The 22,164-nt window shown below is 60.4% G+C and overlaps 1 protein-coding gene across 1 annotated transcript; it reads right to left on the minus strand.

The window, feature by feature from the left end:
• Window positions 1-556: 556 nt before the first annotated feature.
• DNMT3L (DNA methyltransferase 3 like) lies at window positions 557-18,077 on the minus strand. The gene is made up of 12 exons (XM_087861877.1): window positions 17,978-18,077; window positions 17,412-17,576; window positions 17,148-17,189; window positions 16,185-16,264; window positions 15,993-16,105; window positions 14,987-15,158; window positions 11,764-11,851; window positions 10,584-10,672; window positions 8,123-8,198; window positions 7,375-7,514; window positions 3,259-3,344; window positions 557-1,003 (listed from the first exon to the last, which is right to left on the minus strand). Exons 1-12 carry the CDS (start codon window positions 18,075-18,077, stop codon window positions 838-840), a joined length of 1,317 nt encoding a protein of 438 aa, XP_087718003.1. The 3' UTR covers window positions 557-837.
• Window positions 18,078-22,164: the final 4,087 nt, after the last annotated feature.

The raw sequence follows: 22,164 nt of genomic DNA on the forward strand, positions 1-22,164 counted from the left end.
AAGCGGGCACACTGCCACCAGCGCCAGCACGGGCCCTGGGGGCTCCTTGCCCCTGCTGGGACGCCCAGGACAAGCTGTGTCTGTCAGCTGTCGAATCCATGTCCCTCGGGGGGTTCCCTGGCCCATTGGGAAAGATCCCTTTAGGATTCATTACATGTGACTTGAAGCCAGCTCTGCGGTGGGCCCCGGGGTGAGCGGGAATCTTGCCTCCTGCAAGCAAGTCCCTGCGGCAGAAGGGGCACCGGCGGGCTCGTGCCTCGCGAGTGGATCTGGCGTCCGGCGGCGGCTCAGTCCGCGCTCCCCTTGCTTGCCAAGTATGGTGTTCTGTGATTTCGTGCAGCTACAGTCTCTCTCACGGCCAACAGCGGTCACGTGCCAGCGCGGCCATGTGCGCACAGGGAGCACGGGCCACACCCGCTTATGACGATGTGACCTGTTCATCTCCCTCCCACACACTCCCACGTCACACAGGGTACGATAAAGGCTGTCCTCACACACAGAAACGCGAGAATGTGACCCATAACGACTACAATAAATATATTGTTAACTTCTCAACCGGCACACAGAAACATTTTCAGCAGCAAATATGTTTCATAACATTAGGGTGGCGTCCACGGTCAGGGGCTGGGAACTTCACCCCCCTCCCCCCCGAGAAAGGGCACCGTAGGGCCGGAACCCTGCATCACCACACCCAAAGGGAAGACGCGTCTGTGGCAACCTTGGGAAATCCAAAGTCAAGCAAATAAAATAATAATTTAGAAAGGAAAAAAGAAACAATGTAAGGAAAGTTGCCTGGTTCTAGGAAAAGTCTTTCATCTTCATAGTAAAATAAATCATTTATAGAGAGGAAGTGAGTTCTGTTGAAAAATACTTGAAATATTCTCGCAGGGGGAGAAAACAATTCTTCACCAGCTGGGCTGGCCCCTGGGCGGGGGGCTTTGTTCTCTGCCTGTCCTGAGCCAGCAGCGACAGTTCCTCGCAGGAAGCCAGGGCGGAGTGCCTGCTGCCAAGGAGAGAAGGAGGGGCATTACCACCCGAGCTCCACACGGGCCCCTGGGAGCCGGCGTGGGGCGCATAGGGGGGCTGGCACATCGGGCAGTCGTGGTGCCAGGCCCACCAGATAACCCCGAGGTCTCTGAGATGAGCACCCTTAGAAGCCCTCAGCCATCTGCGAGTCTTCCAGCGGGTGGTAGATGGTAAGCAGTCCTGGGCAGAAGGGGGAGAGATGGCCCCCATACCTTCTGCTTCCCCCAGGGAGAAGCCGGGACCCTGGCCCAGCTCGGCAGGTCCGCTTCCCGTGTGAAGAAGCCAGTGCAGAGGGACCCCACACAGAAGAAAGGGCAGGACTCAGTGGGCAAGGTGGGCTATGCTGCACTGCATATCATTCCCACAGAATTCCCGTACCCGAGACCCGAACGGTACCAAGCACGTCCCCCGAGGGTCCTGCGGCTGCCTGTGCTGGGTGCCCTGTGTGGGGTCTGCTGGTGGGGAGGACACAGGCCACCTGGCTTGCAATCTGAAGCAACTGGTGGGACTCACGGCTTCCAACATGGCAGCTGGCATCCACCCCCCATCTCGGGCTCCCAGGCACCCCACTGGAGTCGGGGAGCACTTCTGGGTTTACTTTGGGGATTAAAGCCACGAACGGGAAGCCGGAAACACGCAGTGCCCATCCAAGCCCCTCCCCAAATGCTTCCCTGGGGCAGCCCTACTGCCTGAGGGATGACTGTGGCTGTCTGTCCAGAGGCAGCTTCCCACAGTCTTGGCCAAGTGCTCCCACTTTCAGGGAGCGCGAGGCTGTCCTCTCCGTTGAGACAACATGAACCTGAGGGAAAACGCCCATGTGAAGACGCTGCTTCCAGCTTTATCTCTGGGAACCAGGCGCCTCCCTGCTTCCCTGGGCACCTGCCCACCTCCCCAGGCCCACGCCTGCCGCCCCCAGGGGGGGTGAAGTGCGCGAAGGGCAGCGAGAGAGCGAGCAGGGGAGAAGAGGCGGCCTGACGCTCAAGGCTTCCAAAAACAACATTTGGAAAGCGGCTTCTCTTTGGCTGCACCCAAACACAGAGCCAGCGTGGGGGCCTGGAGCGCCAAGCCTCGGCAGGCTCCGCCATGAGCACCGGCCACACTACAAGCTAGGGGTGTGCTGGAATTGGGTGGGTAGAAGGTCCCAGAAACTCGCTGTCAGGAGGAGAAGGCATGAATTAGCTTAGATCCTATCAATGTCGGTGCCACATGGCATGGGGTGTGGGGAGGGAGATGGCCGCGTCCTCAGGCGCTCTGGGGCACGGTGTGCGGGTAAGGACAGAAGAGTGAGGGCGGGTGTCCTGGGAGCCGAAAGCTGTCCAGAGGAGTGGGCCTGGGGGGAGCAGGGGCTGTGGGTGGGGGGGGGTGGGAGGCAGATGGGACGTTCGTGAGAAGGAGCAGTCCCAAGAATGTTCCGGCAGCAGGGACGGGGTACGTGTGGCGGCCCAAGGCGTGGCGTGTTTGAGCGACTGTTGTTCAGCACAGCCCAGAAATGCATCGGGGGTGAACTCGTGTTAGTGTGACAGTGTGTGTGAGAATGAGTGTGAACAGGTGAGTGTGAGCATATGAGCAGGTGTGTGAATGAGTGTGAACAGAGGACTGTGAGTTGTGTGTGAGGATGAGCAGCTGCGTGTGCACAGGTGTGAGTGTGTGGATGCGTGTGAGCAGGTTGGTTGTGTGAGTACGTATGTATGTGTGAGCAGGTGTGTGTGAGCAGGTGGGTGTGACTGTGAGCAGGTGTGAGTGTGAGCAGATAAGCATGAATGTGTGAGCAGGTGTGGGGGTATGGATGAATGTGAGGTGGGTGTGAGTGTGAGCGGGTGGGTGTGAGTGTGAGCAGGTGGGCGTGAGTGTGAGTGCACAGGTGTGGGGGTGTGTAGGGCAGGGCAGAGCTCCAGGAGGCTGGGGGTGGCCAGGTGACACCTGTCTGGGGTGTGGACTTTCTTCCCAGGACTCGGGGAAGCGCTGCAAGTCCCGAGGGGAGCACCCCCAACGGCCTTACTACGAGAAGCTGGGGAGAGGTCCCCAAAGTGGAAGCGGGCGTTCCTGACCTTGAGAACGCCGGGTTTGGGGGCTGGACCAAAGGCCGCCAGACAAGGCCCTGAGCTGGGCACGGAGGCTGCCCGGGCACGGCTCTGTGTTCTCAGACTTGCGTTCCTTTGGCGAGCCCGATGCTGGGCCAGCGTTCCCCCTCCACCCCGCCCCAGCTCCCGGGTCCTGGAACACACGGGGCACCTTCTCACAGCTGGGATGTTGCTCCACACGTGCACTGCGTTCCGGACGGCCCGGCCACAGACGTCCTGGATGGTCACAGGGTCGGCCTGAGGGATGGGAACGTCAGCTGGGGGTCAGGCTGACGACCTGTGCCCCCCACGGTGCCCGCGGGCCTCAGCCACCGTGGGCACCGGTTCCGGTCTTCCCAGACTGCGTCTCGGGCAACCGTGCCAATGTGTCACATCTGTTTCCCTTCATGACCTTATGAGGAAAAGAGGCTAAGATCTTATCGTAAAACTTTTAACCAGCAGATTTTCCATTTTTTCATTCCCATGGGTCACAGGGGCAGGGATTCCCCACCCATTCCAGCTCAGATGTGGATTCCCTTCAAGGATAACGACGTCCTTGGTCTTTGAGCCAAGATTGTTTTGCTTCGGGAAGATAAGAGGCTTTGCTGGCAGACAGCAAGTTTTCTGAAGGACCGGGGCCTCAGGAGACAAGGGGGCTGCCTGGTGCCTGGATCCTGGAGTCTCAGTCTCCCTAGAAGGACCTGGAAAGATGGGGAGGGGGTGGGAGGGAGACAGACTTTCCACCAATGGGGGGAGGGGGAGCCACGGAAGGAAGGGGGCATCAAGGAGAAACCGAGGCAAGAAGCCATCTGGTCCCTGACACCCAGGAGGAGACAGGCTGACTCCACCTGCGTGGACTCAGGGGGCTGAAAGGGTCCCATGTGGACCGTTCTTGAGTCCCACCGCCGTGGACACACCAGCCTCCTCCTGTATCCAGACGTCTGGCTGGGAGAGACACCCGATGGCCACTCGTTCTATATGGACAGATGTTTCTGTGACTGTCCCGCAGAGCCCACCACCGGGACCTGCATGCGCGGGCTGAGGAATGGTGGTGGTGAGGCTTGTGCTGCGTGAATAACCTCCGGAGCCTGGTTCTTTACAATACAGGACCTGGCCTCCAGGTCAGAACTGGCCCTTCTGTTCCGGACGCCAAGGGCTACGAATCTTGTGTCAGGTCCCCTCCTGCTCCAGGTGGGGCTGGCCCCCCAGGATGGAATCCCCGAGGGGAGGCAGACACACAGAGCCCAGGCTCCTTGACGAGAGAGAAACGCGAGCACGTGGAAACGCAGCTCCCTCCAAACTGCATGTAGGTGAACAAATGTTTAACCTCAGGCCCCGTCACTGGCCCCATAAATACGGCCTTTATGGGGATGGTCAGTGGGAGGGCTCGGCCGCAGGAAGGCCCCGGGTGTCTCCGCGGGGCTTCCCCAGCTGATAAGGTTGGGTGTTGTAAGCTCCTGGTCTGATGGGACTTTGCCTTGTTCTCGTTTATTGCCGCTGGTTACTCTCATCTCCGTGCAGACGCCTTTCGTCTTCTGTTTCTATCGGGTTTCTACAATAAAGTTTTCTTTCCTTTTGGAAGCTGAAACTGGGCGGTTGTAAATCTTCCGGGCAGAACATAATTGGCGTCATCAGCAGGATTCAGGACACAGCTTTTCTGTTTCGAGGAGGAAACCCTCACCCTGACGTTGGTGTTCCTGGGTGGGAAGAGCCACGGTTTTGCTCACTGCAAAGGAACGGTCCCAGTGGGCCGGTCAGCGGTCTCGGAAGCTCTGCCCCATGTCACTGATGTTCTTTCTGACCAAGTCCACACCTACCAGCATGTGGCGGAAAAAGCAGCCATAGAGATGGCTGAATAGAAATATAAGCAGCAGAGAGGGAAGGGGGACACTAAGGAAGTGCACCCAGCTATGGCTTCTGCTGGGCCTGAGTGGGACCCCGACCCCGGGATGGCGACGTCTGGGATGGTGATGAGACGGGGACCGACTGGAGCGATGGTGAGAGGCAAGCTCGCCCCGTTCAGCCTCGGCCTTTCGGACGGCGCCGCCCGGAGCAGCAGGGGGCCGCCCAACGGTCAGCAGAGGCCCTATTGTCGTGGCCAGTGCGCCTGTATGGTCTGGACGCTGCCGGCATCCAGCTCCGACCTCTCAGAGAGGCCAAGCCCCAGCGCAAGCAAGGACGTCGGATTCACTCGTGAGGATGAACGACCCCATGTGCCCGGGACTATCTGTTGGAAAAACAGATCAACCACTACCGTCCAGGCCCTTGTGGACCCCAGAGCAGAGGCCCGCTTGGTAAATGGAAACCCCAGCAAGTTCTGACGATTATTAACTGCCACTACTCGACCCGGCGGGGGGGCCGGGTGACACGGGCAGTGCTGACAACACTTCCTTTAAAAATAGCGCAGTTACGGAAGAGAGATTACGACGTAAAGCGGGTGCCCATTCCTCAATACCTAACCGGCATCAATAGTCTCAAGGGTCTCGAACCGCTTTAATCGACGGTACGTATCAACCTGGAACACGGGCATTCCGACGTAAACTGACGTCGATCATTGTAGGCAAGCCAGCAGACCCCCGGCCACTCCGCCGGCGTCCACAGTAGCACAGATGAAACAGTCTGTGTTCCCGGTGGACAGGGCGATGTTAATATCACTACACACGATTCCCTCCAGGCGGGTGTACTGATACCGGCTCCTACACATGGACACCTGGACGGAGCAGCTGTCTCGTGCTGCTCGCACCGCGCATCCCAAAGGAAACGTCGTTCACCAGAATTCGGAAAGACGTGAAAAGAACCATGCACCCAGCTGAGTGGATTTTCCCCAGGAACCTGGGGTTGCTTCCTTATTAGGAACCCTGGCAGCATATCGTAACCTCTTCGTAGATCTAAAGAGGAAAATACCCTAATTATTTCCACAGACTTAAAAAAGAACGTTTGACAGAAGCCAACAACTATTCTTGACGAGATTACTCGAGAACATGGAAATCATGGAAACTTCTGGAAAGTTCCTTAGCATAGTGAAATCGATCACCCCCAGCCTAAGAGCCACCATTAGCTGTGCAGGGAGGCACTGGCCACATTTCTGTGACAGGCAGACAGGGACGGGGTGTCCTGTCAACGCTGTGATCCGACACTGTCTGACAGGTGCCTGCACCACGAGCCAAGAGCTGGGTATCTCAGGAGTAAGACTGGAAGAGAAGACGACCGCTCTTCGCAGGGGGCCAGCTCAAATACCGAGAAAATCGAATCGAATCGACTGGAAACTACTCTAATCTGCAGGGTGACTCAGTAAGGCAGCACAGAAACCCACAGTGTGTTGTGTCCACACCCAAACCAGTCAGAGGGCAAAACGGAAGGTCCCAATGCCACAGCTGGAGAAACCTCGCTGGGACCCAGGCCCCAGTGTGGCAGCACTGCACGGGAGAGTGTGTACCCCGCAGGCCCGTGTCCCCTGCAGGGGGTTGGGGGCCAGGACAGCCCACCCCCACAGGGGAGGTGGACGCGGCTACGAGGATGACAGAATTTGGCCCAGCAATGTCCCTCCTGGGGCCCAACCCGCAGATGTCCCCACACACGCCCTGTGTCGCCGTCCTGTTTGTCCCACTGCAAGACTACAACACCCCAAAACCCATCAACGGGGAACACATGGAACACGGTGTTTGCGGCCATACACAGTAAAACCTCACCGAGCACGCCCGGAGGTCCTGCAGCGGCAGGGTTTCGGAGGCGAGGGCTCCGCGGAGAAAGCCAGCTGCACAGCCCAGCGGCCTCACCAGATTTGCTCGTATTTGCATAAAGCCTCCCCGAGGTAACCAGGTAACTGCGCGAGGGGGACAGGGTCCAGCTGCCAGGAGTCTTTCTGCTGTGAGCGTGGGGGAGACGTCCTGAGAGGGGGGCACCAGGCCCCGGGACGCTGCTCTAGGGTCAGCATTCAGGAGGGTGGAGAGAAAACCCACGGCTGTCGGTGAGCCAGAGGGTGAGTGCATGTGAGTCACGTGAGATTATGTGCTTGTGTGTGCCGTGTGCACATGTGTGTGGTGTGTGCCCGCGTGCGCTGTGTACGGAGACGTTCCCCTGCACAAACGGGAGCACCACGGTGGCATGTCTGAAGTGCAGGAACCATGTGCAGGGGACGCCCTCCAAGGCCACCTACAGGGTCTGTGCCTCAGGAGTACAGCGGTCCCTTGTGAGCCCGAGAAGAGGGGGCTCTGGGGTGGGGCCAAGAGCCGCTGGCTTGTCCCGGGGAGGCCACCGATGGGCTCCCAGAGCGCGGCGCTGCACGTACCTCCAGGAAGCGGGTGGCTGCCGTCTGGTCGTCTTGGCTCAGCAGCAGATTGTCCACGAACATCCAGAAGAAGGGCTGCCGGCTGCCTGGCCTGGGCCTCGCGTACTGCAGGATGCGGTGGAACTGGAACAGGTACCACACTGGGGGGGGGGGCAGGTGTGTCTGGGAGGTGCCCGGTGAGGGGACACGGCGGAGGGGGGAGCCTGAGGGGCTGGGGGGGCAGGGGTGCCTGCAGGAGGGCCACTCTGGTGTGGCTGGCCTGGCCCTGGGCCCCCACCTGCTCCCCAGGGCAGGCCTGTCCTCACCAGAGCGACTGAGCCTCAAGGCCCCAGGGTCAGTGTGGCCCCGAGCACAGTCCCCAGCCTCACCCAACGCCCCGCATTAGGAAGGGACAGAGGCACTTAAAACAACGCAGGGCGAGAGAAGCCCACGGGCAACGTGCCTGTGCGTGTCCTCCCACGCATCTGTCCATGCAGAGCACCTGCGACAAGAACACGGAGCACAGCAGGTGGGGGGCCAGGCAGCTTCCAGGGTGACGGATCCCCCTGCTCCTGGATGCGGCGAGGCTTCCCGTGGGTCAAACCCGCCAAACCGTACTCACCGAGCAGACAGGCTACTCGTGCCAGCGAGGCCTGAGGACAGCTGTTTCTAAGAATGCAGACAGCTGGCGAGTGCCACCGTCCCTCAGGATGCACGAGGGTGTGGGGACGAGAGGGCCCGGGAAGGTGGGCAGGCTGCGGTCTCTTACCCGGAGGGTGGTCACAGGCATGGCCGATGGGGGGTATGGAGCCGTACACGAGGTCGAACGGGCCCCATCCTTCCACCTGCAGGAGACAGACACACTGCCGATGGCAGCACGGGGACAGCCCTGTCCTGCCACAGGCTCACAGGGGCCACGTGTCCCCACAGTAGCGGGTACCTGGTGTGTCCAGCAGGTGGCTCATGATGAGGCTGAACCCCCCCCAGGGCCCCAGCAGGGCAGTGAGGTCCGTCAGGTCAGACCCACTGCTGTAGTTCTCTCTTGCCACTGGCCTCGGGACATGCGGAGGCCAGCCTCTGTCATCTGTCTCTGAGGGGAGGCTGGCCCTCCATAGGGCGCTTGGGGTCTGAGCTGACCCCTCCGTGCCTTACAGAACCGCCCCTGGGAAGGTCGGCACAGTGACCCTCTGGGACTCACATGGATTTTGTGTGTGCCCCTGACGTGACAGCGGGCAGCCAGAAGCAACCGCTGGGCCACCCCCCTCCCTGCCGGCCATCAGCAGCAGTAAGCCGGTCACTGCAGGCCCATGGAAAAAGACAAAATCCACCCCCACCGCTCACGCCTGAGGGGACAACAGAAGGATGCACTTCAACACAAAGGGACCCACGAGCCCCTCTCCGGGGCCTGAGGGATCCCGCTCATGACAGTTCTAGCCCCTGTCATTCTACTAAAGAAAAAAAGAAATTAAGGAGAGACCCAGATACTGGACCCTGGTTTTCGGACAGCGCCTGCCTCCTGGGCCGTCCCCCGAACAAGGGCCCGCGCGCCTCCTCCAGCCGGTCCCCGTGTCCCCGAGGGCTAATAACGCCAAGGGTGCCCCTGGGGGCGTCTGGGTGCTGGGTGCTGGCCTGGCTGACTGACTGGAGCCAGGGATGGCAGGGGTGTCGGACAGAGGAGAGGGGATAAGGGGCGCCAGGCTCCGAGTGCGGGCTGACAGTCCCAGACGAGCAATGCAACGGTCAGCCGCTGACCCCCCAGAACCCGGTACAGCGAAGCCGCGCACGGAGAAAGACCGAGTCTAAGCGAGAACTCCCAGTCCCCCCCCCCCCAGCCTCCTGCCGGCCCCTCCCCTCCAGCCTGGAACAGAAACCCACGGGAGTTCACTTTAACTCGCCTGGGAACCCACAGGCGGGAGCAGGTGGGGACAGCAGCTCCCCATCTCCAGGAGGGGCTGCGAACTGAACCGTACAGCCAGTCACAGGCCTCGTGAAAGGAAGCAAGGTCGGAGGGCGGTGTGGGGGCTGAGTGACGCCACGCACACGCGAGCCGCGTTGCTGTAACAGGTATTACTATCAAACAGGAATTACTACCAAAAATGATGCCTCACATCGCTGTTGGTCCTGGGTGTCCCGTGACTCGATGCCAGAGGCCACAGGCTTGCCATAGAAGGCAGGCGCCTTGCTACTGACCGCAGGCTTCACTAGGGAAGGCAGGCATCTGGGAACCACGGCTAACGGGCAGGGAGACACCCCTGTCCTGTTCCACACCCTGTCTTAGCCTGTGAGCGAGGACTTGGCCCTGGGGGTCTGGGATGAGAATCACAGAGGGGCAGCCTCCAGAATGCCCCACGGTGGCTTGTCTAAAGGGCGGGGGTGAGGGCAGATGTGGGGTCTTGGATGAGGCCCATGGTAATGAAGTCGAAGGGTGTGGGGTTCGGGTGTGCCCCATCCCAGGAAGAGATGTGTGCTGGCTTCAGCACAGGGGGGCCCGGGGCAGGACGAGGCTGAGGGGCTTCCCCAGGCACGGCCAGAGAGGACAGTTAGCCCCTCAGACCATGGGCTCCCTGGCCTGACGGGGAGCAGAGCGGTGAGGCAGGGTGGAGCAGAACCCCCCCATGGGTCCCTCCTGTGGCCAGCCGCCCCCTTCAACGGCCAGCTCTCCCGGCCCCAGACCCTCTGCCCATGGACGATGGGCTCCCATCCCCTCTCCTGCTGGCACAGACCCACAGACCAGGTCCTCCTGCCCCAGGGCCAGCGGAGGCAGCTTCCCAGCCCTTCCTGTCGGCTGCAAGGGGCTCCTGGCCCAGCTGGGTCCTGCTGAGTCATCTTGAGGTACTTCCTCCAAGGCCACTGTCTGGGCCAGCAGGAAACAGCCTTCGAGGGACCGGGAACATTCCGTCGCTGTGTTCGGAGGATGCCCCCAAACAGTGACTGGCTGTTCGGTTCAAGACGTTCTTTGGGAGGGAGGGCGGGAGTTAAGCCCGCTGTCTGGGCAGCACTGTCCCCAGTGTTGGGAGTGGCCCCTTGGATTTCAACCCCTCAGCCGCGAAGTTGGGCCCACGGCTCTGCTCTGCGCTGCCAACGTGCGGGACACAAAAACAGCCCTCCCCTCTCTCCCACTGCCTGCGGGGTGCATCCCTGAAAGGCTCCCTGCCCCCGGGTGCCCTGGCTCCTGGGCCCCCGGGGTCTTCTGCACACCCGCGCTCCTGGAGGCACAGGGCAATACTTACGTCCCTCCGCACGACATCTGTGACATCGTCCAAGTGCTTCAGTCGTCCCGGGGCAGAACCATTCTCCAAGAAGCCCAAACTCACGAGCTCTGCATGGGGAGACAGGAGGAGGGCACAGAAGGGCCCACGTTTGACCCCCGCAGAATGAAACGGCCAACGACTGACCAGAAAACATGAGCAAACTCCCTCGGTTTAACCAGGTGACAGGGCCCGAGGATGAAGCGATTTGTGAGGTTACACACCAAGCAAGCCAACTCCACCGCGTATTGATTTAAGAAAGTCAAGGAATTTGTTGCAAAACCAGGCCTTCTGGGGCCGTGGTGTCAGGCTCTGGGTTAGGAAATGCGCCAGGCCGTGGGGTGGAGGCTGATGTCACCCAGCCAGGCTGTGGGACACGTGGGCATGGCTGCAGGAGCCCTGGGCACAGCCTCACAGAGCCCTCGGCCTGGCCTGCGGTGGAAGATGAGTCCAGAAAGGATCTTATTACAAATTAGACCAAGGGCTGCACCGTCCGGGCGGGATGGCCTGGGGCCGTGACTCCTGGCTCCTTTGCTGGGAGGCAGGCCGCTCTGCGTGTCGCAGGCGCCTGGTCCACAGCACAGGTGTCCGTGAGGCTGCCGTGACCACACTGCGCAAGGCCAGAAATGGAGACATCCCCTGATTCCATTTGGCCAGAGACTAAGACGTGTTCTCACGGATTTTTCTTATGTCTGCTGGGCCCTGAAGAATCCATAGGATTTCCAAAGGCACCAGCAGGCGGGGGTCAGTGCAGGGCCGGTGGGCAGGGGCAGGACACCCGGGGGGGCAGGGGCAGGACACCCAGGCGAGGCTGGAGCGCATCACCATCACCCGCTGGCCTGGGCAAGCTGGGAGGTCTGGATAGAAGACGGGTTGGGGAGCCCTGTGCGGCAGTCAGGCGTGTGGCCGTGTCCGGAGTGGACTTTGCTGTTTGGTGGCCGCGGGCCTGGTCTGCCGCTGGAGGGGGAAGGCCCGGCCCCATGGCCTCACTTGATGGCATTTCACACCCACACTTGCTTCCTGCATGTTCTCTCCAAGGCGGCTCTTCCAAAGGAGTGAGCTCCAGCTGCTCCTGCCCCCACCCTTCCTTCCTGCCTGCCTGCCGCTGTGGCCCTCAGGGACTTGTCCACAGGGCAAGACCCCCAGTCCTCACTACACTCACCTCTCCTGATGTCCCCAAAGAGGGACAGCACCCGGACTGGCTCTCTCTTCCACACGGGCACCGTTTTATATGTCTCCAGGGGATTCTCCTATGAAAAACACAGTTCTCACCGTGACTTGGTTGCAGAGCCCGTGAGGCACCAGGAAAATTCTTTCTGGTCCAGCAGAGGCATTTCCGGACGAGGGAGACCCCCCTGAACGCGTCTTCACAGCAGGCTGGCTGCCCTGCCCACGCGACCCCCCAGGCTGAGGCCTCCAGCCCTGACCGCCACCGGGTCATCTCGAGCACCGAGCACCGGAAAGGCAGGTGCAAGGGGCTTTTCCTGATTGCAGAGGAAGAAAATTCTATCCCGAGAGGAAGCATTTCCTCTGGATTTCTCGGGGGACCTTGAATAGGTATAGCAATGGGATTCCCCGACTCCTGGCCTTCCCCCATGTGGGCTCTCGGTGTGGTCTGAGCCGCCTGGCAGCCCTGAGAGCTCCCAGCTGAGGACAAAGGACCGGAGAGACCGTGGAGGACTTCCACCACCTTCTAGGATGCCCGCTTATGAATCAAGCACCGCAGAGCTCCTGCCCCCAGGAGGATGCACATGGGGGTGCCTGGCCTCCCACAAACAGGGCATCGAGCCACCGCTGGGCAGAGACCAGGCCTGAGCAAGAGACCCCGAGCCACGTGGGGAAGAGTCTGCCTATGGCTGGAGCCGATGGCTGGGGAGCTGGCGAGTTCGGAGGTGGGTGTGAGGAGGGCAGCGGGCCCAGCACAGGTGCCACTCTGATGGACCCTGGGGGCAGGCATGGCCCATCTAGGTCCGTGCTGCAGCAGCGGGGGGTGGGGGGTGGGGTGGTGGTGGTGGTGGAGAGCGCCTTCTATCTGCCCCCCACCCAGCACTGGGCATGAACAGCACTTCCGAACAGCAACTTCATTTCCTTTCTGAGGGAAACTTCCTGCAGCTGGTGAGCAGGGCGTCTGTCTACACTGGGATGGCGTCCACAGGTGGAGCTGAAAAAAGTTCTCTGAGGATCCCATGCACCTCCTTTTCCAAAATGCACCATAAAGGCACATCGGCCACAGGGCAGAAGCTGTCCAGGCTCCTGGCCCCTGCCAGGCAGAAGCCGGGCCCACGCCTGTGCCCAGGTGGCCAGCAAGGCCGTGCAGTGTGGACAGCCCAGCACGCCCCGGAGAGAGGCAAGCACGTGGAGGTGGGGAGGCACCCCAGGGTCACAACACCTGCTGGCACCCCAGCCCCGCCAGTGAGATGCTGGGAGGGCAGCGGGCAGCCCTCCCACCCCACCTGCCTCCACCACACAGCAGCCCCCCCCCAATCTTGCTGGGTGAGGGGAAGACTCTGCTTAAGCTCCAGAAGGAGCAGGAGGCTGGGGGGAGCAGGAGGCTGAGGGGGAGCGGGAGGCTGAGGGAAGCTGGAGGCTGAGGGGAGCTGGAGGCTGAGGGGAGCTGGAGGCTGAGGGGAGTGGGAGGCTGAGGGGGAGAGGGAGGCTGGGGGAGTGGGAGGCTGAGGGGGAGAGGGAGGCTGGGGGAGCTGGAGGCTGAGGGGGAGAGGGAGGCTGAGGGGAGCTGGAGGCTGAGGGGAGCTGGAGGCTGAGGGGGAGCAGGAGGCTGAGGGGAGCTGGAGGCTGAGGGGAGCTGGAGGCTGAGGGGGAGAGGGAGGCTGGGGGGAGTTGGAGGCTGGGGGGAGCTGGAGGCTGAGGGGAGCGGGAGGCTGAAGGGGAGTGGGAGGCTGAGGGGAGTTGGAGGCTGAGGGGGAGCGGGAGGCTGAGGGGGAGCGGGAGGCTGAGGGGAGCTGGAGGCTGAGGGGAGCTGGAGGCTGAGGGGAGCTGGAGGCTGAGGGGGAGCGGGAGGCTGAGGGGGAGCGGGAGGCTGAGGGGAGCTGGAGGCTGAGGGGAGCTGGAGGCTGAGGGGAGTTGGAGGCTGAGGGGAAGAGGGAGGCTGAGGGGAATTGGAGGCTGGGCAGAGTGGGAGGCTGAGGGGAGCTGGAGGCTGAGGGGGAGCGGGAGGCTGGGGGGAGCAGGAGGCTGGGGGAGCTGGAGGCTGAGGGGAATGGGAGACTGGGAGGGAGCGGGAGGCTGAGGGGGAGAGGGAGGCTGGGGGGAGCTGGAGGCTGAGGGTAGCTGGAGGCTGAGGGGAGCGGGAGGCTGGGGGAGCTGGAGGCTGAGGGGAGTTGGAGGCTGAGGGGGAGAGGGAGGCTGGGGGGGAGCTGGAGGCTGAGGGGAGTTGGAGGCTGAGGGGGAGAGGGAGGCTGAGGGGAGCTGGAGGCTGAGGGGAGTTGGGGGCTGGGGGGAGCTGGAGGCTGAGGGGGAGTGGGAGGCTGAGAGGGAGGGGAGCCTGAGAGGCGGAGGGGGCTCCGGGTTTTGCCAGGGTACAGGTCCCTTGCTGTCCCTGTTTGCTCAGCCAGGGCGACCACTCTGTCTTCGCTTCCTGGGCCCGCCGCCACACCGGACAGAAACTGCGGCTGACAACCCCTCTGGAGGGTTACTCTGGAGGCCAGAAGTCCCCAGTGCAGACGCGGCGGCCGGGCTCCCTCCGGGACTCTGAGGGAGGGTGTTCCTGCCTTGCCCAGCGTCCCTGTGCCTGCCTGCAGTCCTGGGGCTCCTTGGCTTGCAGACAGCCGGCGACCTCTCTCCAGTGGTCGTGTTGCCGGCTGCCCTCTGGGCGTCTCCATCCCTCTCCTCGCTCCTCTGACACCTGTCATTGCCTTACAGGTGCTCCCACTCTCCAAAGCTAAACCTCGGGGCAAAGACCCCAGCTCCCACCTGGGCCGCATTCACAGGTTCCCCGGGTTAGGACTTGGAGGGCGTAGCTCAGCCCCGTGATGAACCCGTGGCTCCTGCCTAGCTCACGCTCCTGGCCTCTACCCTGCAGAGGTCCCGCGGCCGTGCCCCATCTGTGCCCACTGCCTCCCCTTTGCTGGACGTGGGGGCACACCTCTGCTGAGCCCCGCTCCCACCTGCGGCAAATGCCTCAGGCCTGGCTGCCAGACCACGGTCATTTTCCAGAACCAGACCGTCTGGAGGAGCGTGCCCTCAGAGGGGAAAATGAGGCAAGCGCATTCGCGGAAAAGCCTTAGTTGCATCATCAGCTATCAGAGCATCAGGCTGGTCTGCAACCGGTAGCAGAGGAAGTGGACAGTCAGCGCCCCAGTGCCTCGCCCGCCCATCCTGGGTCCTGGAAGCCCAGCCGCCCTCCCCCGCCCTCCCCCGCCCCTCACCGACTCCCGGTCACAGAAGGCCTTCAGGCAGCCGCGCCACTTCCTCCGTCTCTGCAGGAGCCCGCTGCGGGGGAAGGGCAGGCACAGGAAGCACACCCAGTTACTCAGGGCCTGAGCTTTCCCCGAGGTTCCGGGGCCGACCAGGGTGTCCACACACTCGAAGCAGTAGCATCTAGAGTCAAACAGAGTCACAGTCACCGCGGTGGCGTTCCGTCGGCCACCAGGCAGCGGAGAGACTGCTCCGTTCGTAGTGAGAGATGGAAGCCACTCTCAAGCTCGCGGGGAAAAGACTCACCCCGCCTGGGGCAGGGGTGAGGGTGAGCTGTCACCTGGGAAGCGGGATGCTAGTCCCTCTTAGGGACCTAGAGCGACAGGAAGGAGCATTTGCGGAAGGCAGCGAGGTGGGGGGAGATTTGCAGGCAAAGACAGATTCCAAAGAATCCGCTAAGCCTCCAGTCTTCCCCCACCTGCGGAGCCTGTGGGCATTAGGGTGTCCCGCCAAGCTCCAGTGCAAGGAGACCAGCAGGGGAGCAGGTCTGGGGAGGAGGGAGACGGAAGTACAATGATGGCCCAGAGAGACGGAGGGAGAGGACCACAGCTGGAGTTCAGGCTGCCCTGTGTGGCCCGGCCCTGACCGCCAGCCCCCGGGGAGCGGGCTTTGTGTCACTTCCCCCGCTCATGACTGAGACAGCCACATGCTTTGGCCCCGACAATAATACAGAGAAAAATCAGGAACGCAAATCTTCTGACGGCCCACCTCCCCCATGTCAAGGCTCCACACCAACCAAAATACTGGGGGTGGAAATAGAAATCATCTTTGGGGGGAAATCCCCCCACACTGTGGGCTGAGGCACCCAGAGGCTGGGGGAGCCCTAGATGGTGGGCAGGGGCTCTTTTGCCTGTACTGACCCCCAGCCCCCAGCCCCCCCCCGTGGCCCCCCCCGCAGAGCCCTCCCCCGCGGTGCCCCCCCCCCCCACCGGGCCGGGCCGGCGCCCCTGGTCCCACCGGGTGCAGTCGGGGTTTTCGCAGATGAGCAGCGTCTCTCCCGCACAGCAGATGGAGCAGTAGGACTGGTACCCGTCGTCGTCATACAGGAAGAGACAGTCCAGAAACTTGTCCTTGGCGAGGGGCAGAGCCAGGCTGGCACCCCCTCTGCCCCGAGGCCTCCAGCTAGCCACCCCTCAGCGCCCTGCTCACCTTGCACGGAGCGCACATGCCCCCCTCAAACAGAGGGTGCTGCGTGTGCACCCGGAGGCTCCCGCAGCAGATGCACACGTCTGACGTGTCCCACGCGCACCAGGAGTCGGGCCGCCGCAAACAGACGCAGACTCAGCCAGGGACGCAACAGCAGAAGGGCAAGACCCGGGACAGAACGGAGCGCGACAGAACGGAGCGCGACAGAACGTGGCGGGGAAACACGAAGGATCAAAGCAAAGGGGAAGGTATCTCGGGATCTCCTGTTCCCGGGTCAGAAGACTGAGCCTGGTGACAGCGCCAGGGCTCCCCGGCTGGTCTACAGACCCCCCTCAAAATCCCAGACGGCTTTTCAGGTTTGGGGTTTTTTGGGGTTTTTTGCAAACATTGATAAACTGGGGCAGATGAGGGGTGCCTGGGTGGCTCTTTTGGGTAAGTGACCGACTCTTGATTTTGACTTGGGTCGGGTCACGGTCTCAGAGTCCTGGGCCGAGCTCCACCTCGGGCTCTGTGCTGGGGCGGAGTCCACTTCAGAGTCTCTCTCCTTCTCTCCGCCCCTCCCCCCGCCCCCCTCACCCCTCCCTGCACTCATTCTCTCTCTCTCAAATAAATGAATCCTTAAAAAATGCATATGGAAATGCAAGGGATGGAGAACAGACAAATCCACAGAAAAACAGCAGGTTGCTTAATGCTGAAAAGGGGAGGCGGTGGCCGGGGTGGGGTCCCGGGTTTCTTTTTGGGTGATGAAAAGGTCCTAAAATTAGACTGTGGTGAAGGTTGTGTAACTCTGTGACTGTCCTGGGAGATACTAAAGTGAAGCCTCGGGGACACTGGGGTGGGTGCGGGGAGACGAGCAGGGACCCCACAGCAGCCTTCTCCGGGGCCTTCTCCGGGGCCAGGAGGCTGCGTAAGGCCGAGCAGGGCTGGTGAGAGCGGCTGACCCCCCCTTCCCGGGCCAGGGCTCACCTTCTATGTCTCTCTGGTTAACCTTGACTTCATAGGCAAGATCTGGAAAAGGAAACAAGAAGGGGACTCTTCCCTCTCCTGCCTTCCTCTCATGTAAACATGGCCAAGCGTCACAGGGTGACCTGACGTCACAGGAGCTGGGGGGGGGGGCTTCCTGCCCTTGTCGAGGAGTGTGAATATTCCAGAGGCCTGGGACCTTAGACATGGCCCAGGCCTGGGGCTGGCATCCTAAGTGATGGACCCAGTACTCGAATGAGCCCTCACCTCTGCGGGGCCCGGGGGAGGCCGGTGCTGACAGCTCGCTGGAGCCCACCAGGATGACATCCGTGCTGTGCTCTTCGTCCGGCTCCAGGACTGGGACAACCACACAGAGACCCCACCAGGAGATAGGATGGGTATGAACAGAGGGAGACAATGGCCAGTGAGCCTCTGCCTGGGAACCCTGGCTCCCAGCACGGGGAATGCACCCGACCACCCAGCTTGGGCCCCACCCACCTCGTATGGTGACCCCTGCCCCTCCTGACCCAGCATCCAGGGCCAGGACAACCTGTGCTGAGTGCCAGTCTCGCCAGGAGGCTCGGTGTGTTCCCTGTGGCATGTCCCTCCCCGCCCAGGGCCTCTGCCACAGTGCCGGGTCGGTGGGCTTCTTTCCACAAAGGGGAGGGCAAGAGACCTTAGGTGGGGTGGAGGGGCCCAGGTCCACCCATGGCTGTGAGTCCCTCCGACACCCCCATGCTCTCTCCTCCCACAGTGTCCCCCAGACCCCAGCCTGTGCTGTCCCCAGATGACACTGCAAGTGCAGGAGGCCGGGAGAAGTAGAAAGGGCTCACGGATTTCACAGGTGGCCTGCCAGGGCCCCTCGTCCAGCGGGTCAGGGTCTGAGCGGTCCAGGGTCTCCACACTCAGGGTCCCCGTGGGTGAGAGGGCCATGAAACCCGGACAAGGGGCTTCCCAGAAACCAGTAGGAGATGCGTGGGGTGGAAGAACTGGGGGCCAAAGGTGTAGACCCGCAGAAGAGCACTGGGGTGGGGGGTGCGCAGGGGGTGCGCAGGGTTCCCGCGTGACGTGCGGGGGCGGGAAGGGGAGGGGGAGGGGCGAGGAAGCCCTCACTGCCAGGGGGTGTTGGGTGGAAGGGTGAAGGGCTGGGGGGGGCTCATGCTGGGTGGGGCGTTAGGGAGTTCAGTGGGGGAGGGGGGAGAGCCCTCAGGGTGGGTGGGATTAAGAGCCCACTTCTATGAGGGGGTTTAGGGTGTGGGGTGAGGAGGATTCAGTAAGGGGGCGGTGAGTTGGAGGCGGAGTTGGGGGGACTAGGGCAGGATGAGGAGATAGGGAGCTGGGCGGGGAGGGGTGCTGGGGGCGGGGCTTAGGAGCTCAGTGCTCTGGGTGGGGTGGAGACGGGGCGGGGCTCCAGCAGGGAGGGCAGGAGGTCAGGGTGCGGGAGTTCTGTGCGGGCTTAGGTAGCTGGGGGTGGCTTCCAGAGTGGGGGTGAGGAAAAAGGAGCCAGGGGGCATTTACTGCTGGTGGGATGGGCCCAGGGGCAGCTGGCGGGGGGCCATGGTTGGAGGGGGGCCCATCTGGGCCCTGCTGGGGACTCCGAGAGGGCTTGAGTAGGAGGCAGAGGACCACTTGCCAGGACCCAGCCTCAAGACAGTTATAGGGCTGGGAGATGTTGGGGAGATAGCAGGGGAGGGGGTCATAACTCCCTTTCTCCCAGCTTGGGTGGGGGCCTGTGACTTCCCTGCGAAAAGTGCAGAGTGGGGGGGAGTGATTCTGCCATGGGAAACCTGACAGGCCCCCCGCCTCTGCTGGGCGAACAAGGCTGACTTCAACAGTGACAAGGAGGGCACTCCCCCTCTGCGGTCTTCCTCCCCACAACCCATGAGCCCTACCTCTCGACCCATGAGAAAATCACCGGAAGATTCCAGTAGGGGGACTCTGCCAGATCCTGCCCCGGAGTTCTCAAAGTTGCCAAGGTCGTCAAAGGCTAAGAAAGTCCAGGACACGGTCACAGCCAAGAGGAGCCCAAGGAGGCCTGCCAGTGAAGTGTCCCGTGGGATCTTGGGACACGAAAGGGGCGTTAGGGAAAACGAAGGGCATGTGAGTTCGCTGTGGCTTGTTTGGGAAACTACATGTCAGAGGTGCTCCATCCCTTGTAACAAAGCTGCCACCGGCCGGGTGGACATCAACAACAAGATGCTGAGAACGGGGAAGCTGTGGGGTTTACAGGCATCCGGTCCTCCCAGCTCTGCAAATTGCCTGTAAACACAAACCTGTTCCGAAACTATGATTTTTTAATAATGCAGTATTATTAACTACAGTCCCATGCTGTGCGTACGTTCTCACGACTTGCTTATTTTGTAACTGGAAGTTCGTGTCTTTAGATGACCTCCCCCCATTTTGTCACCCCTCACCCCTCACTTTCTACCTGTGGCAACTGCCACGCTGCTCTCTGTAGCTCTGAGTGCGGGGGGGTGGGGTCACGTATAAGAGAGGTCATATGGGGAAGACAGTTATCATATGATCTCACTCCTATGTGGAATTTAAGAAACAAAACAGAGGAACACAGGGGAAGGGAGGGAAAATAAAACAAGATGAAATCAGAGAGGGAGACAAACCATAAGACACTCTTAATCATAGGAAACTGAGGACTGCTGGGGGGGGGACAGGGTAGCTGGGGGATGGGCACGAAGGAGGGCACGTGATGTGATGAGCACTGGGTGTTATATGCAACTGATGAATCACTGAGCTCTGCCTCTGAAACTCATAATACACTATCTGTTAATTAATTGAATTTAAATAAAGATAAAATAAAAAGAAGAGAGGTCATGTGGTGTTTGTCTTTCTCTGTTTGACTGATTTCACTTAGCATGATGTCCTCCAGGTCCATCCATGTTGTTGCAAACGGCAAGATTCCCTACGGTGACCAATCGTCCACTGCGCACACAGACAATGCTTTCTCTGTCCATGCGTCCACGGACACTTAGGTTGTTTCCATGTCTTGCCTGTTGCGCGTGGTGCTGCACTGAATGGGGTGGGGGTGCAGAAAGATTCTTGAATCAGTGATTTCGTTTTCTTTGGATAAATGCCCAGAAGTGGGATTGCTGGGTCCTCGGGGAGCTCTACGTTTAACGTCTCAAGGCGCCTTCCTATGTTTTCCAGAGTGGCTGCACCAGCTTGCAGTCCCGCCAGCAGGGCACGAGGGCTCCCCTTTCTCCGCATCCTCGCCAACATGGCATTTCCGGTTTTGAGTCTAGCCGTGCTGGCAGGCGTGAGGTGACCTCACTGCGGTTTGGTTCTGCATCTCCCTGATTACTGATATTGACCATCTTTTCACGTGTCTGTCAGACAGCTGCAGGTCCTCTTTGGAAAAGGTTCTATTCAGACTTGCTGCCCGTCTTTTACTAGGATCGCTTGTTTTATTGCTATTGAGTCTTACGTGTCCTTCATGTATTTTGAATATTGACACCTTATCCGATATAGAATTGACAAATTTGGAGTTTTATGGTTTCAGGTCTTAACGTTCAAGTCTTAAAGCCATTTTGAGTTTATTTGTGTGTGTGGTGTAAGAAAGCCGTCCGGTTTAGTTCTTTGCACGCGGCTGTCCAGCTTTCCCAGCACCGTTGATAGAAGAGACCATCCTTTTCCCATTTTATATTCTTGGCTCCTTTGTCATAAATTACTTGGCCCTGCACGCGTGGGTTTATTGCTGGGCTCTCCGTTGTCTGTCTGTCTGCTGACCTGTGTCTGTCTTTATGCAGCAACCACGCCATTCTAAGTATTATAGCTGTGATGCAGTTTGAAATCGGGAAGTTTGACATCTCCATCTTTGCTCTTCTTCCTGCAGATTGCTTTCGCCCTTTGGGGTCCTTCGTGGTTCCATACAGGTTTTGGGACGGTTTGTTCTATTTCCGTGAAAAATGCCATCGGAGCTTTGCCAGGGATTGCACCAAGCCTGTAGATCGTTCTGGTAACACGGACGTTATAACAATACTATTTACATGGGCACAGGGTATTTAAGATAGACTTCTAAATATTTATTCTAAAATAGTTTATTTTTAATTTTTAAATTTTTTTAAAGATTTGTTTATTTTAGAGAGAGCGTGCGAGAGCACAAGCAGGAGGGGCAGAGGGACAGGGAGAGAGGGAACCTCAAGCAGACTCCTGGCTGAGGCACGCCTGACGCGGGGCTCGATCCCATGACCCTGAGATCACGACCTGAGCTGAAACCAAGGTCAGACCCTTAACCAACTGAGCCAGCCAAGTGCCCCCAATTTTTTTAATTTCAAATTTCATTTTTTGTAGTGTAAACTGTCTTTGCTGGTTTCCCCTCTTCTTATTTAGTTTGGTTTTGTTTTTAGCAAGGGTGCCAGCGTGAAAATCATCACAGGGACCAGGAGCAACTGGGGCCGCCTGACCCCTGTATCACACCTGAGCCCCCTGGCCCATCCACGTTCTTCCTGGAGTCTGGAGGATGCCAGACTCCTTGTGGGGCTCCAGGGGCCGTTCCAGCTCCACGGAAGGCACGGTATTCTCACTGTTGGGCCCATACAGTGGGAAGAGCAGCCTGGGGGGCAGGAGCAGTCGGTCCTCACTGTGTGGGGCAGAGGCTCACAGAAGGTTCTGCACAGGGTGAGTGGACAAGCAGTGGTGTGACCACAGGATGCTCCCATGCGGGGGCCTTGCTGTCAGTCTTGGGGTCCCTGGCTGCAGCTATCTGGAGAGGGGCACAGAGAGGGGGTGCCCTGGTGGTCTGGAGACAGGCCTCAGAGGAGCTGGCCTCTTGGTGACCAGCTCAGTCTAAGGCCACCCCCAAGATCAGACCCTGAGATACGCAGGCTGGCTCTGCTGGTTGTGGGTGCTGGGCCTGTGGGGATCTCTGGACACCTGTTCTCACCCACGGAAACCCCAGGAAGCCTAAGATCACACTCATGGAGAGTCCCTTGTGGGAGCAAAGGGCAGGGCCTAAAATAGGCTTTCTCCTCCTCCACGGGAATTACTCGCTGAGCCCCGACCATGC

The sequence above is a fragment of the Ursus americanus genome, chromosome 4, assembly GCF_024610735.1.
Source record: "Ursus americanus isolate L20-20 chromosome 4, mUrsAme1.1.p, whole genome shotgun sequence".
In the NCBI taxonomy this organism is placed as follows: Eukaryota; Metazoa; Chordata; class Mammalia; order Carnivora; family Ursidae; genus Ursus; species Ursus americanus.